The sequence below is a fragment of the Castor canadensis genome, chromosome 8 (genome assembly GCF_047511655.1).
Source record: "Castor canadensis chromosome 8, mCasCan1.hap1v2, whole genome shotgun sequence".
NCBI classification, from domain to species: domain Eukaryota; kingdom Metazoa; phylum Chordata; class Mammalia; order Rodentia; family Castoridae; genus Castor; species Castor canadensis.
The window spans coordinates 142,922,727-142,941,628 of record NC_133393.1 but is presented as its reverse complement, the minus strand read 5'-3'; the positions used below and the strand labels follow the sequence as shown (position 1 = coordinate 142,941,628).

Here is an 18,902-nt window from a genome sequence, read left to right as displayed (position 1 = left end):
TACATAGCTTTCTAAGGAAATAAAATACCATCTTAAGGAAATTCTCAATATATTTATTAAACTTATTAATTTCTCCCCTTCTCCTCAAAGGTAATCACTCAGATTTCTACTACTAAAGTTTTGTCTGTTTTTTAACTTTATAGAAATTCAATTATCTAGTTTTTGTTCTTTTTTGTATCTGACTTTTTACTAAATATTTTGTTTTTGAGGTTATTCTTATCTTAGTACTAGAAGAATGAATAGAATTGTTGAACTTGAGAAAATATAACCAGGGTTATCAGTTTGACTTGTCCTAAGGACCACTTCTGTGAATCTGCCAGTATAATTGACCTTCCCCTCCCCAGAGTCACCACTACCTCCTCTTGCAACATCCATCCCAGCCGCTAATAACATTCTTTGTACTTAGGGAATGCATGTATCTGTTTGTTCCTCCTCCACTGTGAACCCCTGAAGCAGAGCCCATGCCTTAGTATTTATATTCTCCGTATCTCCTATCATCTGTAGCATAAAGACACTCAGAAAAATGTGTAAGATATAAGTCAATCCGATCATTGAAAATGTGCTTGTTAGCAAAGTTTGGTGTGTGTGCCTGTAATACCAGCACTCAGGAGGCAGAGCCGGAAGGATCACAAGTTCCACACTGGCCTGGGCTGCATAGCAGGTGTATTTGTTGACTCTTTTATTGTAGTAAAATATGCGTAACATATAACTTATTACCATTGAAACCATTTTTACAGCATAAGAGTAGAGTTCAGTGGCATTGAGTACATTCACGTAGTTGTATGAAGTTGTAAATAGGGTTATGCAGCACTGCACGGCAAAAAGTGTTGCTGTTGGGGGAAGCCCTGGAAATGGCAAGACCAGGAGTACAGCTCCCTTCAGTGACACACTTCACCGCCCAGAGCCTGACATTCAGATTTTCACATCCAAATGCTGAATGCTTTCTGTGTAATTAGAGAGGACCATTCTGTAAATGGCAGTAGAATTTTTTAAATAAATTAAAATGTTACTAGGGAGGACTAGCTTATAATTTAGAGTGGAGCTGTCGCTTCTCAGTGATGGAGGGTCTTGTCCGTGATCCAAGGCATTCACTGTCCCAATTTCGAGTACCTGAAAAACTGAATTCTTTATCCAAAAAAACCTGATGAGGCCATGAGGTGACCTCTCCATGGGCCAGAATGTTTGTTTTCCGTTATCTGGGCACATGACAAAAATGTTTCTCTAAAACTTTTCTGTACTAGCCAACCCACTCCCTTGTAGTATTTCTTTTTTAGAAGGGTCAACATAGTTGGTTAAGCCAGGTAACTGCCATGTGGTCTGTATCTTCTCCTTGCTGTGCAATTTGAATTGTCTAACCCTCATCTGGAAGATGTTTATGCCCTTATTTCCAAGAAAATATGTTTTGAAGGGGCTCTTAGGGAAGAACATGGATGTGAGGAACAAGTGGGAAAGAGGGCGTCTGTCCCACTGTTGCCCGTGTTTCACCTCCATGGTCAAGTTTCTAATTATCTGTACAGAAATTCTTGTTCAAATATGATAGTCAGTGATTTTACAGTTTGAACTGTCAACATTTCTATGAGCTTAAATTCCAGATTTCTTGATTTGGGCATGTAATTTTTGGTTCATGGGGAGGACTGCAAAAAGCATATAAATGAACTTAAATACAAATACTAAAAAGTTGAATTTGTTTTTGAGACAGGGTCTTACTATATGCTACAGGCTGGCCTCAAATTTGCCTCCTGAATGCTGGGATTGCAGGCGTGCACCACCATATCCAGCTTTAGATTTGCAGGTTTAATACCTATCTCTTGGATTTTCAGTAATCTCCCCGTGTTTTAAATACAGGTTGTTCTCAAGGGAGTGGTATTTTACATTATGCTCATGGAGACAGTCAGCAAACTCACCTGTTAAAGCAAGGTAAGAAAGAAACATTTGAGTGTACTGTGCTTGTCCCCTTTCATATCTGAAATGTACACTTTTTCATGTGTAGGAAGAAGCTCCATGGTCACTGGTCTTAGCGGGAAGCGTCCTAGTCAGGAAGAGGACACACAAAGTATCGGTCCTAAGGTCCAGAGACAGAGCACTAACTAGGTAAATACTGTAAAGTGTTATTTCTTGCTTTAGTCACATATATAATTACCCTAGAATAAGATCATTCCCAAAATGGCGCTAATTTCTATTTGCAAACCAAAGAATCTTGAGGCATAAACTCTTAAGCAATTGCTAGAAATTCAGCTAATTATTGGACCAGAGAAATGCATCTGTACTGGAAAAAGTGCTACATTCAGTTTTATAGTCATCTGAATCATCAGTCTTTAAATTTGAAAAGCAAATGGGTTTTTTTCTTTGAAAAAGACAAGTTTTTCATTTCCTTACTATGTGACAATGAGTTTGAAACAATGAAAGTGGCCTGTGTACTTTAATGTCATTGGTATGACATTTGTGAGCTTCTCCCAGATCTTTACCTTTTAAACATTTATAAATTTCTTTCATCTGCTGTGTTCCTTCTACAATCTAAATTCTTAATTTTTTTAATGTCAGCCCTTTTTAGAAGTATCATAAGCCATTCCTGCATCCAACTTAATTGGATTTGAGATACTATTTTCTGATTTAAATTAATGTGAAAAGTATTTATATTGTGCACTTGCCAGTTTTTAAAGACTTTTTGTTTCTTCAGTTGTCACAAACTGTTTATATCTTCATTGCTTAATTGTTTTTGCAGATTTAATTAGACTAAATTTCTTGAAGCTGATATCAGTAAACACTCATTAAATTTTTATCATTTAACTTATGCAGTCAAGCTTTACTCAGTTTTTTTTTTCCCTTGAATCACAGAAAACATTCTGGAAGAATACTGTTGCAGCTGAAATTGGTGGGAAATTCAGTACTTTTCAGTTAAATTATTTTAAGATGTTCTTCATTGATGGAAATTGGTTACATTTTGAATGCATTATTCCTAATGACATTTCCATGGTTTTTAACTTTTTAATGAATTTCACATAGGACAAGTGATAATTTATATATAAAGAACTTGGTAAGAGAATTTGCTTAATGTAAATAGAAATAGCCACAATTAGTATAGACCCACCAGTATATTTTTGATAAATTTTCCATGTACGTTAAAAGTTAAAGATGCAAACTAATATTCTGATATAAAAATCAAAGTTTTGAGAGTCATTGTGGGAAAATAGGAGGTTTTTAGACTTTCTTAAGACTTTGTTAAAATTCTAGTACAAAATTTTCTTGACATTGTTGTTTGACCTGACTTTGCACCCTTTGATAATAACGTTTTAGAAAATCTGTGTGATCACAGTTGATAGTGTAGCCTCTGTTAACATGAACATTATATGTTTTGAAGTTTCATGTATGCTTGTGTTAACCCAAACTTGTGGAAGGATCATGTGTTATGTTCTGTCTCCCTTTTTTTGTTCATTTATAACTAAAGTGACTTTGTTATTATTAAAGTATATTCAATAATAGAATCTTGTGTAGTTGGTGATTTTTTTCCTTTTGTTTTTTGTTTGTTTTTAGTAAGGGAGAAAATATTGCTATGTGAGATATGATTATAAATTACCAAGACAGATTATATAACCCACATATCACCATTTTGAATAAAGAAACTGGAACAATGTATTTGGTAAAACATTATTTTTCAAAATTATCTGCAAGAATATTTAAAACCAATGGAATTTTTTTCCACATAATGGGCTTTGTAAATATAAATCAAGCTGTATGTGACAGCAGTTTAGTGGGTTCTAAGTCAAATGCCTTAGACGAAAATTTAAGCTTGTGTAAAACGGAGATGTGAGTAGTACCTGCTTCGTCGTCTAATGCTATGTAAATACTCAGTAGCAGTGCTTGGCATGCAGTACAGCACTCAATAAATGCTAGCTCCGAGGCTCCATGGCTCCTGGATTGTACAGTATACAGTGTGTACAGCTGGAAGCCACAGTCGTGTTATTGCCATTCTCATTGCTACTGTTGTTGTTATCTCTTCACTGTTCTCCATTGGGCTGGGCAACGGAGAATAATAATCAATGGCTTTTAATCTACTCATCTTCAGTTGTACAAATACCCAGTATGGTAATGGTATTTAAAGATAACTAAAGATAAATTTGACTTAAAATGAAGAAACATCCTATTTTTAGATGATAAGAAGTTTCTAAAAATACACTGAATGATGAGTTAACAGTGATCAATACAGTCTATTGACCGAGAAAAAAGAATAAAAATAAAGCCTGTGCCTTGCCAGGAGCAGTGGCTCATACCTGTAATCACAGCTATTTGGGAGGAAGAGATCCAGAGGATCATGGTTCAAGGCCAGACCAAGTAAAAAGTTAGTGACAGCCCCCTCAACAAAAGAAGCTGGGCATGGTGGCAAGTGCCTCCTGTCATCACTGCTGTATGGGAGGCTGTAGATAGAAGGATCATAGTCTGAGGCAGGCCCTGGGCAAAAAGTGAGACTCCATTTGAAAAATAACCTGAAAGCAAAAGGGGCTAAAGTATAGGTCAAGTGGTAGAGCACCTACTGATCAAGCACAAGGTCCTGAGTTCAAACCTCATTACTGCAAAAATAAAAAAAGCCTTATTTTCTTTTTGCCATTAAAAAGTATTCATGATATCAGGTCTGTGTAGACCTGATTTTTCTGTGCGATACTGAGAAATTTATAGACCTGGCATTTACCATCAACATCCAGGAGAAAGATTCAGTTTCATCTGAGTAAATAAGCATTTTAGCAAAAGAACACTACCTCCACATAAGCACTGGTGTATTATGTAGGGCAATATTGTTTCATCTTTCAAGAGATTTTTTCGAAAGCATTTTCAGTTTGCTCTAAATTGTGATAAAAATGAATCCCTGAAAGGGAAAGGGACATGTCCATGTGCTGTGGTTGAACAGCTACATTACGGTTAAATGCAGTGTTCTACCTGCTCTGCCAGGGTTAATCATCTAAAAAGCTGCTGGTGGCTGAGGGATTTCAGACCTTGCATTCATTCAGCAAATACTTCTTGGGTTCTTATCACCAAAACACTGTGCTGACAACTTTAGAAACTGAGTTGAGGGAATCAGGCTCTTCAGTGAAACTACAAGAGCCCTTAAGTTTTCCACATTTGTTTAAATTAGGAGGTTTGAGATGTACAAAACCAATAATTGTTTTTAATGACTCTCTTACACACTAGACACTTCAGGATTTTTCCCCAATTCAAACATATTTGCAGTTTTCTTGAATACATTATGAGGCCTTTTTGCCTCGTTTTTCTAAGGGATTTTTTTTTTTTCATTATATGTTCCTAGAAATAACTACTTCAAGATTTTAGATGGAAAACTCTGGGTAGCATTTATTTAAAGCATTTGGCACAGCTGAGTCTGTCAATTTTACATTTTGATTACAGTGCACAGGGTCACACAGAAATTACATCAGCTTCAGTACTCTGCTACATGTTTTTGCCCCCCCCCACCATTTGACCAGTGATCGAAACATGGTTCTAACCCCCAGGTTCACACTCCTTGACGTCCATCTCTTTTCTGTATCGTACTTAATTCCCTCTTCCTAAATGCAAGTGGCACATTTTTGTTTGGACCCCAGATTCTTGTATTTCAAGAAAAAGTGTGCAATAAATCCATGAATATTTTTATACTAGTAACTCTGAGGCACAAGTGTCACTGAACAAGCACTCCCTCTCCATTTATTATATATTAGCTGCTCAGTTAATTCCAGAATATCCTGGAGATCGAGTTGGTCTTGAGATGAGCAGCCAGTACGCTTGCTGCTGCTCTGTGACTTTAAAACGCAGGTGTAGTTCCTCTAGATAGAGCCCCTTGAGCATAAACTAAGCATAATCACTAAGGCTAGATGTGATTTAGTTGTCGTTTCCTGACTACTATGCCATGCGGTGTTAACAGGAAACTAACCAGTCACTCAGGCCAGTCAGTCCACCAGAGCAGAGGGGAGTCTGGAAGTACCACAGTGTTGTGTACCAAAACCATCTTAGAATTGTGCACCTTGTGCACAGGAAGGAGCCACCAGCCTGGGAAAACCAGTTTTCCTGTTTCTAGTTCTCCACACAAACAAAAACTAGGGCAGGAGCAGAGCGCCCTATTTATGATCAACGTGTTATTCGTTGTTAACCTGTGTTCTCCATGCGTCTCCACATTCCCTGTTGTCCTGTCATTGCATTTCACAAGCTCCGCCCTTAATAGGCATGGCATCAATATCTGCTGATTGGATGGATAAATATGAGAACAAATGACAGGAAATGGCCTTAAGGAGAAATTAATTTTTTATAAGGTTAGGCATCACAAAAAAATTAGAATGTAAACCACGTGGCAGTTTATCAGAAAAACTAAAAGAGGATCTAGGTGAAGGAATCGGAGACGGGGAAAGATGCATGGCTTTTAGGGACTCAGACATGGTCTGTTCCTGCTGGGGTAGGGTAAGGGTGGGAAGAGGGAGGGCAGAGGGCAAAATTTCTCAAAGAAATTTTGAGTGTTTTCTGGATTCTACTTTCTTTTCTTTGGACTATGAGATTCTCTAAGCGATAAGGCGACTGGAACTACAAGTTTCTTAAAACCTCCTGGAGGACAGGGTGTGGACATGCCAGAAGCATTCCTTTCGGGGACTAAGTCCTATCCACGCCTCCCTGCCCGGTCCCTGCAATGTAAAAGGATTACGTTGCCGGTGTCCCGAGATATGACTGGCTGTGCTGAGGCGCGGGGCGTGGCTTCGGGTTCACCAGCTTCCCGAGCTCTGATTGGTTACGGGTGAAAGGGCGAAGTAGTCTGATTGGCGGTGGGAAAGGGCGCTGTGTGGGAACCCGGCCAGAGGTGCTGAGGAGACCGCGCCTCTCGGTTGGACGTGCTGGGGAGAGAGGAAGCCAGGACGAGCCAGGGATCGCTGCGAGCGGACGCCGACAGGTAAGTCGCTGCCTCCAGCTCGGTGTGGTCCTCACCCCCGCGGCGGGTCGCCACCGCACCGCGGTGGAAAGTTCTGTGCGACCTTTGCGGTGCTGTCCCCGGAACTTCGTTTTTCCGTTTGTAAACCTTGGCATGGATTTGAAACAGTCGGCAGGTCGTACTCGTGGCAGTAGACGTTCATTTGTGTGCGGGAGGGACTGCGCTAACTGTAAAGACCGTGCGGTGACGAGCCCCAAGGCCTGCCGTCTCCCAGCGGAGCAGCCCTGAGCCGGCTTACTTTTCTGCACGTGCCCTCGTTTTTAGAAGGCTGTACGGTGACGTGGCGGGGTAGCCTACGTGAAGAGTGTTTTTAGCTCAGTTAATCTTCACCGTCACCAGCAAGTCGTGTCCCCATGTTCCTCATGCCCAGACTGAGGCACAGAGGGGCGAAGTGACGTCCTCAAGCCTCAGCCGACCAGGCAGTGTGGCTCCACTCTTCATTAAGTGACTTCTTGAACTTGATTTGTTCATCCAGTCTCAATTTACAAGCACTGATTTTGTGCCTCTGTGGCCCAGGTTCTTTGCTTCTTATACGGGATAAAGCTGAATGTGCTCGGTCTCCATTCCCCCCAGTGCTTATAAATTGAGTGCTGGTTCATGGTTAGGCTGCGGGGTGTTCATGCGTCCTGCTAAAATCGTTTGCAAAGTGTTGTGGGTGTGGGCGCTGTTTTCTGGAAAGAGTCTGTGGCTGTCAAGTTCACAGATGGTCTGTGACCACAAGGAAAATATGAAGAAGTGTTGTCTGAGCAGAAGAGCTACTGCCTAACATGATACCTGATGTACAGGTGGAACTTAAAAAAACAAAAAACCTACTGGTTGAATGAATGACAGCTTATAAAAATATGAGTGTCACAGTAGCGTCAAGAGCAGGGCACTGTGAAAGAGCCCAAAGGGTGGTCATCATGCCGGGAATGTCTCATAGAGCCACGATGCCAGTGAGTTGAAAAGCAGGGAAACGAGTCACTGGAACACAGTGGAGTGTTGAGACAGAAACAACACATGAGCATCTGCGGTCAGAGTTTCAGTCTGTGGGGCCATAAAAGCCTTAAAAAGAGACAGCAGCCTTCTATTCATGAAGGTCAGGGAAGTCTCTTTGAGGGTGATACTTAGACCGAGGGTTATTAGAGGCATTTTGAGCATAGAGAGTAGTCCACAGTCTTCAAAGACCATGTAGGGGAACAGGTAGAGTACCAGGGACTGAGAAGAAATAGGAACAGGTAGTATAGGAGCAGGAGACAGGGATTAAAGCAGTAGCAGAGCCCAAAGAGGCCTTGTAGGCCATCTATGAATTATTTAAGGTCATTGTCCTAAAGTGCCATTGAAAAGTCTATTGCAGAGAGGTGACAAGGTCACATTTTGAGAAGAAGATGGAGAGAAGCCCATGTGTATTAACTGAAGCCCTGGACAAGGACAAAATTTCTTGGAAGAGTCTGTAAGGTAAGAAGAGGGAGAATGGCCCAAAGTGTAGAAAGGAGGAGAGTAGCACGTCTTAGAAGTCAAATGAGAGAATATTTTGAAGAGAAAGTGGCCAACTATGCTGAAAGCTGCAGAGGTCAAAAGCAATAGGAACTGAAACTGTGCATTAGTTTTAGCCACGTGGAAGTTGTCTTTACTGAGAGCCATATAAGTAGGAAGAGAAGAAACAGGAGGATCTGCATTAATTAACTGAAGGCAAGGGACAGAGGTGGTTTTAGCTGGACAAGCAGTGAGAGGCAGAAGTGCAGAGGAAGAAAGGTGGAAAATCAGGAAGGTGCAGCTGAAGGAGTGAATAAAAGCATAGCTTGTTTTATTGTGTTTAGTTTTATTGCACTTTTTAGATACTGTGTTTTTTTATTAACTGAAGGTTTGTGACAACCTTGTTTGAAGAAGTCTGTTAGCATCATTTTCCCAGCAGCATTTTTTTCTCTCTGTCTCTGTCTCTCCTTCCCCCCCCCCCACCTTTTTTTTTGGTGGCATCAGGGTTTGAACTCAGGGCTTCACAAAGTCTAGATGACAGCACATCTGTTCACTGAATATTTTGAGCCCACTGTTGAAACCTACTACTCAGAAAACAAGATCCCTTCCAAAGGGCTCATGGAGCAGCTCAAGCAGTAAAGTGCCTGCCTAGCAAATGCAAGGCCCTAAGTTCAACCCCCTGTACTGCCGAAAAATAGATATATAATAAAAACACACACATATATAATATATGCACACACATATACACAGATGCATAGATGTACATGTGTATGTACATGTATGTATATATGTGTGTATACATATATACTGTGCGTTTAGTGTACTTGGTCACCCAGGAGCTCTGACGCCATGTGCGTTAGCATCACGGGAGGCAAAACCATCCACCAGCAAAAGATTACAGCTTGCTGAGAGCTCTGATAACCACTAGTGTTTTAACAATGGAGTATTTTTAAATTAGATGTGTTTTTAGACACGCTGTCCCACACTTGATGAGACTACACGTAGTATAAACACACTTTTTTTCTACACTGGACACCAAGAAGTTTATGTGATTCACTTGTGATACTTGTTGTATTGCAGAGGTCTAGAACCAAACCTGCAGTATCTTCGAGGTATGGTAGGAAAGAAGGGCTCTAAGCACAGGAGCAGGGGTTACCCTAGAAATGAAAGGTAGAACTGTAGGGGAGGGGAGATAGTGGTAGACTTGTGCATGTGTGTCTTTCTTTGTACAAATATGTGGCAAGGTTGAGGGTAGAAGCGTGAACGGAGGTGTGGGGAGTCTGTAGGTATGAGATGAGAAGATTTGAGATTGTTAATGGGAGATGCAGAAGAGTGAGTTGACCAGAGATTGTTTTAAGATGCTGGTAGAGGGGGCCAAGTATGCAGTTAGAGCTAGAACTACAAGTCTTCTGACCTATTCAGGACATTGCAAAACAGGAGGAAGGTGATGGAGACTCTGACAATGGCTACATTTAATATGTGAAAAGGAGGCATCATAAATCATGGGAACAGAAAAGTTCAAAAATGGTGCTAGGAAGTAGCTAGCTATTGATAAAATCTTTTCCAATTCTGAGACATTTTAAATGAATGTGGGAAGCTAACTTTTAGAAGCAGTAAGAGTCATACAGGAAAACTCCCCTGGCCTTCCTTTAGCACTTAAAACTTAAGTCCCTTGTTCATTTACTAGAGTTTTGTATTACATTCTGATACTTCAGCTTCACACCCTGCATCATTCATCTTTGATGGGTATGATAAAAAACCAGCAGGATTTTAAAACTCATTGACTCCATTTTTTTCTTTGAGTTACTGAATAGAAAAGAGATGGAAGAGAGAGAGAGGGGTCATGTTGAGTCAGTGCTGGTCACCTGGCTAGAAAATGATGAAGGACAGGTAGGAGGCGCGGGTTTTATAAAAAGTACTATTTTACTCGAATGATTTCTTACCTAAATTCTTGCAGAATAACAATTTTATTATTGCTTACAGAAGATTGAGATAGTCCCTCTTGCCATTCAGATATGTAGTGAGTGTCAAGAGTGCTAAGCCTAGAAGCCACTATTGTCACTGCAATGTGATTTCATACAAAAGATAAATAATCAGCCTGGAGGCACCTCAAGCAGTAGAGCACCTGCCTAGCAAGCATAAAGCTCTAGAGTTTCAAACTCCAGTACTGCCCCAAAAAAACAAAACAAAAAGAATAAAAAAGGTGAATAATGGAAGAAACTGTGGAGTGGTATGGCCCTTCATGCAGGTAAACCCTTAATGAAAACAGTTTGATTTTTTAAAGTTCTCCATATCACCAAACGCTCGTATTGCAAGCATATAATACTAAGAAATAATTCATCCTATTTATTAACTACGTGGGGGATGCAGGAGTCAAGTTCTTCTGTTACAAAATGAAGTCACTGTGATTCTCTCACTGCAGGAACCTGAGAGCAGGCCAGTAGGTGGTACTACAAGTTTAGTCCCTTAGTATACCACTCTTTTGGGCTAGGGCCAGACCAGCAAAAACCTGTAGGCAGGACATTTTTGAACCTCCCTCATAAATGCACATGGAAATGTTAGGACTGCTCACTATGGAAGAATGGTGGGGACTTTGGGAGGAATTGGCTTCCTTAAGTAACATTTCAAAGCCAGCCCTCCAACCCCTGGCCAAAAATCTGCATGAATAAAGGTGCCTGAGAAAGTGGAAGAGAAAAAAAAGCAAGTGCCTTGTTACAATATTTGCTGCACAACCTGGATGAACTTTGAAAGTGAGTACTAAGTGAATAAGCCAGACACAAATATGCTGCGGTATGGTTTCACGCACATGAAGTACTTAGCTATAGGTAATTTCACTTTACAAGCTGGCCTCACAGTACATAACTCCCATGCACAAGACAGCCTTGCTTTGTATAATTAAAGAATTGTAACGAAAAGGGTGAGAAACAGAAAAAAGTGGACATACCTGTCAAAATTTGACAGTTGTCTGTAGATGGTGAAGTCATGAAAGGTTTTTTTGCTTCCTTACACTTCTCAGAATTTGGCAGCTTCTCTCCTGTATTAGTTTTATATAGTTACTTAATTTACTTCTAAAATAATAATAATTTATAGGCATATTACTGTAAGACTTTGACTCCCCATATTTCTCAGTAATAGCTACCATTCATCAAGGCACTGCACAGTACCTGAAGTGCATTTTGACCTTCTGGTGTCCGTGTGAGACTTAGGTGCTGTTCTCTCCTTTACAGACCTCTGCTGTCAGTACCCATTGAGCACTTCCTGTGAGGCACCGTTGGAATCGCTTCTGTGTCATGGAGGCTGAGGCTAACCAACTTCCCAGGATCACTCAGAAGTTAAGAGTCAGGACCAGACATTCATTCTGATCTCCTGTTTCCTAAAAGTGGGTGAAATTCTCGTGCAAAAGACACTCTCCCTCCACCAAGAGGAGTGACATCTTCCTTAATGATGAGAAGTTGAAGCCAAAAGAATTCTGTGCAGACCTTGTTAAAATAACTTTTTATCTCATGAGCCTTCTCATATAACTTAGTTGCTTCTTCACAGTGTACTGCTGTGTCCAATAACCTTCTTTGGGTCTTCACTCCCTTATAAGGCTCCCATGCCATGTGAAACCTTATTAAATAAGTTTGTATGCTTTTCTCCTGTTAATCTACTTTGTCATTTTAATTCTTGACCCCAAGAAGGTGCAGGTGGAGTATTGCTGCCTACTGTGGCAAAAGTTACAATGCATTAGACAGAATATAGCTAGCTATCTTTTGATACCCAGCCATGTCAAGTGAGGACAGTTGGGTAGATTGTGAGACACTGCTCAAGTCACTTCTCCATTGTTTAGTCTGATGCTAACTGAATTCTCTGAAGTCAACTCTGTGAACTAGAGTCAGAATGAGGTTTGGGCTAGAGAAGTGTGGAATGCTCACCATCCCGCAGCTCACCTGACTTCCCATTGCTCTATGAAGGTAGTCACATGGCACTTCTTGATGTATGAGACAAGACTTACTTTAATTCTGGGTTTATAAAAGGAGTTCTGCTCATGCCTGAAATCCTAACTATTAAAAGACTGAGATTGGCAGGATCATAGCTTGAGGCCAGCCCAGGCAAATAGCTCATGAGACCCCATCTCCAAAATAACCCGAGCAAAATGGACTGGAGGTGTGGCTCATGTGGTAGACTGCCTGCTTTGCAAAGTGCAAGCCCTGAGTTGAAACCCCAGTCCCACCAAAAAGAAAAGGTTCCATTCACTTAATTCTGATAAAATGAGTACATATTTATTAACTTTTTAAAATAAAATTGACTGTTTTGGCAGATAGTTATTCAGTAAAAATATAAAAGTGAAGGTGGCCTTTCAGGCCCTTTCATGAGTATGTGCTCTACCTAAACATCAACATTTTTTTAATTTCAATTTTTTTTTAAATTTAAAACATTTGTTTAAAAAAAAAGTGTATGTGTTTATGATATCACCTAGAAGGAAATAGAGAAGTTGTAGGAAGGAGAATATGTGTCAGAGTAACACTTGAGATCTGTAAGCCTTTGAAGTCTGTGTAAAGTGACTACTTCACATAGGTGCTACAGAGCTCAGGCAATGCTTTACTGACGAGGAGACATCTAAGTTGTGACCAGGTGTATTGTAATAGGTGTGATATAATAGTTTAAGATGGTATTTTAAATACTCTATGTATAGTTTTCCTTTCCAATTTAAATCCGATTTATTTCTGTACTTTCTACTTAGAACTCAGATTTGTGTCTGTGTCCTAAAGGTCAATGCTCCTATATTAAAGGTCTTTATCCTCTTTCTTACAGGTGTGATGAGTGCATCCTGAGTCCGAAGACCGTGGGAATTAGTCAGGAGACCACAAGCATGTGGTGGAAGCTGCTGATGAGACCCCAGCCCTGCAGGCTGTGTTCTTTCAGAAGGATGCAACCAACTCCAAAATACAAACCTTTCTTAGCTAGCTTCACCTGCACAACCAATAGACAGTCAAGTGAAGAAAACAAAGGAACGGTGGAAAAGCTCTGTAAACTTTCAGTCGACATCAGGAAAATCCGTAGATTAAAAGGATGGGTATTGCTGGAGGCTGAGACCTATGTTGAAGAAATTGCAAACATTTTACAACAACTAGGTGCCGACCAGACAGTGATAGCCAGTATTTTGGAACGCTGTCCGGAAGCAATTGTCTGTAGCCCAGCTGCTGTTGACCAGGAAAGAAAACTCTGGCAGTTGGTCTGCAAAAACGAGGAAGAGTTAATCAGGTTAATAAGGCAGTTTCCAGATTCTTTCTTCACTGTTAAGGACCAGGAAAACCGGAAGCTCAACATTCGGTTCTTTCAAGAGCTGGGACTAAAGAATGTGGTCATTAGCAGATTTTTGACAACTGCACCTAGTATTTTTCATAATCCTGTTGAGACTAATAAGCAAATGATAAGAATTCTGCAAGAGAGCTACCTAAATTTAGGTGGCTCTGAGGCCAACATGAAAGTTTGGCTACTCAAATTATTAAGCCAAAACCCATTTATTTTGTTGAAATCTCCTGCAGTTATAAAGGAAATACTAGAATGTCTCCAGGAGCAAGGTTTCACAAACTTTGAAGTTCTTCAACTTCTGTCCAAACTCAAAGGATTTCTTTTTCAGCTTTGCCCCAGAAGTATACAGGACAGTATTTCCTTTTCTAAGGCTGTTTTGGAATGCACAGCTGGTGACCTGAAGCAATTAGTTGTGAAATGTCCTGCACTTTTATATTATTCTGTTGCAGTTTTAGAAGAGCGGATTCGGGGACTATTGAAAGAAGGAATTTCCACAGCTCAGATAAAAGAGGCACCAATGGTTCTGGAATTAACGCCACAGATAGTTCAGTACAGGATAAGGAAATTGAATTCCTTGGGCTACAGAATAAAGGATGGACAACTGGCAAATCTGTCTGGAACAAAAAAGGATTTTGAGGCTAACTTTGGCAAAATGCAAGCCACAAAAGGAAGGCCGTTATTTAACCCTGTGGCACCATTAAATGTTAAAGAGTGACATATTGACCCATGTCTCCTTTCTAGCAGGTAGAGTAAAACTGATTTCGCAAAGATTTAAACAATTCAGGTGGACTATAGGCACCAGTAATTTTAAAGACCCATAGCTTCTGCGTTGTGTTTAACTTACCTCTTAACAAATGATCTGACTCATTTGTTGTATTTTAAAATATAAATTTTGTTTATTCTAAATAAAGTTGGATACTTACTTTTTTTTTTGCATTCCTGGGATTTGAACTCAGCCTTGCACTTGCTAGGTAGGTGCTGTACCCCGTGAACCACACTCCCAGGCCTAAGTTGTTAACTTTCACCTTGAATTATTTCTAAACCTCATGTACTGTTGTCCAGTAGCACATCAGCATGGTATTTTATGTGAATCATTCTGAAGAAACTGACAAGTACTCACACTTAATTCAGAGTAGGGTGACATTTTTATTCATCTAGCACTCACCTAAGCACATCCAGTCTTCCTCACCAGAGCCCTGAGACACCATTCTCCTGTGGTCTGAATTCTGTAGCTTAGTGAGCAAACTCCCAACACAAGAAAAATTAGCTTCACCTTGTGTTAGGAATAAATGTATATACTTGAGAACCAAGTATTAACTCATCCAGAAAGAAGAGTCTACTTCTATGATCAGTTTGTCTCAAATTGACCATACCTCTTATGAGACACATGCATTATCTTCCTTTTACAGAAGGGAAATCTGAAGCCTAGAGAGGCCATTTGGCTGCCAGGTGGCAGGGCCCAATTTACTAAGATCTGACTTCTGTTCAAATCTCAGAAATAGAAAGGATTTTTAATGGGTTGGCATAAGAAAAGCCACTCCCTCCTGACATGCCCAGGAGAATGAGTGCAAACAACAAATATGGGGGGAGTGAGGTAAAGAAAACTATATGATCTTTTATAATTTGAAGTTTTCTAAATTTATATACATTTGAAATAAACGGGCTGGAAGTGTAGCTCATGTGGTAGAGTACCTGCTTCAGAAGCACCAAGTTCAAGCCCTGAATTCAAACCCAAGTATCACACACACAAAAAAAAAACCCACTACCAAAAACTAATTAAATAAATGTAGCTTTCTAGAAAGCTTTCTGAAAATGTAGGTCTACCTACAAGGAAAAGGGTGTGATGGTCAGTACTAATTTTAGTGGTGGCGTTTCCAAATTTCTGTTTCTGAATCATGTTCAAAGGTAAACATTACCCAGATAAAGACTGGCTCAGTTTGAACTCTGTAACAGATACACAACCAAACAACTGACTGACACTGAACATCTGTGCATTATATATACACGCCCTTTTAAGTATACTGAAAAAAATTCATGAAAAATTCAGGCAGAATACTTTTTCCATTCTTTCAACAAATGCAAGTAACCCTCACAATCCAAATCTTGAATTCCTTAGTTGTCATACTATGTAGCACCAAGTATCCCACGTACTTTAGGCTTTACAATCCAGTTACTTTTCTGAAGATAAGGAGACTTAGCGTATGGCACTGCTCAGGAATATTTGTCAAAGAAACGCTGTCAAGAAAAAGGAGAAAGCCAGAGGCTGGGAGATGTAGCATGGTGGTATAGTGTATGCGTAGCAAGCACATGACCTTGGATTTGATCCTCAGCATCACAAGAAAAAAAAAAAAAAAGCTAGAGGTGAGTGATTGGAAGAGAAGCACAAGGTAAGAACCACAAGTTCATCCAGCAGGGTTTCATTTAAAGGGTGATGAGGACCTGGGAGAGTATTGTCCTGACAGATCAGCAATGATGCTCTTTCACTGTGTACCAGTTTGAAATCTGTTGTATGTCATATGGTCACCGTGGCAATGGGTGTCAGTTGTGAGACTGGTTAGTAGACAACCTTGCAGGGACATCAGACAAACAGCCAAGTCTGGGGTTGTGAGAAATCAAAACTGGAGGAACACATTTGGGGACTGCTGACATAGCTACGGTATTTAAAGTCATGGCTCTAGATAAGAGATTGCCTGAAGAGTGTAGACTAGAAAAGGCAGGATGGCTGGCCAAGCCCAGAAAAATTTGGATCAGAGGAAGAAGAGTGGACATGGCCACTGAGAGGCCAACTAAGATACAGAGAAGTGACCAGTGGGATTTGGCAAAAAGAAAATCATTGACTAACTCTATCAAGAATGACTTTGGTAGAGAGGAAGGCAAGACGGCCAACTCGTGCAGGTTGAGAAAATGCAGATGAGGAAGAGGCAGGAAACTCAAGTTTTTCAAAAAATTTGATGTGAAGGAAATTTTTTTTTAATGGAGGTTGTGAGACTAATTTTTGTTTAAAGAACATTTATATGCTGCTGGGTATGACCAAGGAGAGACAAGCTATGGAAAAACTGCAGGATAACATCTTCAAGGAAAGGATGGTAGGTTGACTTTGGATGACAGCAGAGATACTTGTCCTGGTCCACAGTGTGGGAACAGGCAGGAAGGGGGGAGGGAGAGGAAATATGTAGGAGGGCTGGGAAGAGATGTGAAGTAACTTTTGGTTTTTTATTTTTGTTTGGAGACAGGGTATCACTGTGTAGCCCAAGCTGGCCTTGAACTTATGATCCTCCTGCTTCAGCCTCCAGAGTGCTGGGATTGGTGTGTGTACCACCATGCCTAGTATGAAATGGTCATTTTGAAGGGAAAAGTAAACATATGAAAAAGGATAAATAAGAAATCTTGGCCAAAGTTGAGTGACCTGTGTGCTTTATGGCCATTAGTTTCAAAGGAGGCAAGTCAGTACAGAAGCCAGAAATTTAGGTCCAGGCACTGAGAACCAGAAGCAGCTACAGTTATAAAATGTATGTGTAACATGCTTACTTGAAAAGGTTAAAAAAAAAAATAAGACCCATAGACTGGAGATGTGACTTAAGCAAGAGCACCTGCTTTGCAAGCACAAACCCAAGTTCAAACCCCAGTCCCTCCAGAAAAAAAAAAAGACCCACACTCCCATTCACTCAGTATTAGCGACGTTATTTTCCCTTAAGCCAAATTCCCCCCTCACCCCCCACCCCAGTCCATTGATTTTGGTTATGAGCCTCCAAAATAGCTCTGCTTTTCCCTTTTCCATTCGTACATTCTCACTCAGCTCTCACAATGAAACGATTTTTAAAATTCAAAATTAACATAGCAGGTGTAGGTATCCTTACATGAAACACTAGTCTTTTTTTTCTTTTTGGTGGTACTGGGGGTTGAACTCAAGAACCTTGCACTTACTAGGTAGGTGCTCTATCAATCACTGGAGCCACTCCACCAGCCTTAGAGTCAAATTTATTTCCCCTGTTTAAAAAAAAAAAAAAAAAAAACTCTAATAACAAAATGTAATTTTTTTTTTTGGCAGTGCTGGGGTTTGAACTCAGGGCCTTGTGCTTGCTAGGCAGGCACTCTACCACTTGAGCCATGCCACCAGCCCTTTCTTAAGTTATTTACCATACAGGGTCTTGCACTTTTGGCCACAGACTGATTCTAGCTATGCCTCCCATATAGCTGGGGTTGTAGGCATGTGCCACCACATCCAGTTTGTTGACATGTGGTCTCAAAATTTTTTGTCCATGCTGGCCTTGAACCATCATCTTCCTGATCTCTGCCTCCCAAGTTGCTGGTATTACAGGTGTGAGCCACCAGGCCTGGCACAAAATGAAATTTTCTTCAATTTATAAAACCACATCCATTTCTGCAGCAAAATGGAACTTGTTAATTTGACCCCCTGCAAGACTTCCAGTGAATTTCAAGTTAGGCTTGGTAAATCAAACATACATGCTGCACTGTCAATACCAGACGGACTAGTTATTGAGCAGCTCCATTTCTGTTCCTGGACAAAAGCTGGAGAAGTTGAGACTTAACACTAGTTCAAAAGTAATACAGGAGACTCAACTAACATTGAAAAACCTGTATTTGTAAAACAGAATAAAGATACTTTCCTTGCCAGGTATGGCAAGTACAGGTATGGTAGTACATTACATGCCTGTAATCCCAAGCCTGAGGCAGGAGGATCATGACTTTCAGGCCACCGTTGGTTGCACAGCAAGAGAGTATCTCAAAACACAGGAAGTAAAAAAAAAAAGGTGTGGTACATGCCTATAATCTCAGCACCTGGGATAATAGGGCAACAGGATAAGGGTCTCATTATATGGCCCAGAAAAAAAGGGGGATGGGGGAGAAGGAAAAAGAGAGAGGAGTGTGGGAGGAGAGAGAAAGAAAGAGAGAGGGAGGGAAAGACTTCCCTCATAAGGGCCTCAGATGATGTACAACAGAATCTCACAGGTAAGCAGACAGTCAGTAAGTATCAGTTACCTACCTTCTTCCCCATCCCTTTTAGCTATTTCTGTGCACGGAGACACTTCAGTTGGCCCCATTGCTACACAGGACAGACAGAAGCGCTCTCTACTTCATCATTTCTTCCTCAGATTCCAAACCTTAGTGTGCACAAGAGATTCAACAAGTTGAGGTAAAACCTAGAAATCTGCATTTTTAATCTTTATTAAAGTTG

At 40.5% G+C, this 18,902-nt stretch overlaps 2 protein-coding genes across 7 annotated transcripts in view; both read left to right on the top strand.

The window, feature by feature from the left end:
• The window catches only part of Cry1 (cryptochrome circadian regulator 1), a 58,666-nt gene extending 55,184 nt beyond the window's left edge, over positions 1-3,482 (top strand). For 2 of the 3 annotated variants that reach the window (XM_020180901.2, XM_020180899.2), the window contains exons 11-13: positions 1,846-1,917; positions 1,991-2,091; positions 2,836-3,482. In XM_020180901.2, coding sequence (XP_020036490.1) covers positions 1,846-1,917; positions 1,991-2,091 — 173 coding nt within the window. In that variant the 3' untranslated portion in view covers positions 2,836-3,482. The remainder of the gene's footprint in view (positions 1-1,845; positions 1,918-1,990; positions 2,092-2,835) is intronic. The other variant, XM_074084300.1, reaches the window with a different exon arrangement.
• Positions 3,483-6,519: 3,037 nt separating this feature from the next.
• Positions 6,520-14,632, top strand: Mterf2 (mitochondrial transcription termination factor 2). Of its 4 annotated transcripts, none has more exons than XM_074084301.1 (4): positions 6,526-6,916; positions 8,292-8,392; positions 11,638-11,789; positions 13,205-14,632. In XM_074084301.1, exon 4 carries the CDS (start codon positions 13,263-13,265, stop codon positions 14,418-14,420), a length of 1,158 nt encoding a protein of 385 aa, XP_073940402.1. In that variant the 5' UTR covers positions 6,526-6,916; positions 8,292-8,392; positions 11,638-11,789; positions 13,205-13,262; the 3' UTR covers positions 14,421-14,632. The 4 variants fall into 4 exon arrangements, with proteins under 4 accessions (XP_073940403.1, XP_073940402.1, XP_020036485.1 ...); XM_020180896.2 differs by having other exon boundaries at positions 8,282-8,392; XM_020180897.2 differs by lacking the exon at positions 8,292-8,392.
• The last annotated feature ends 4,270 nt before the right edge of the window (positions 14,633-18,902 follow it).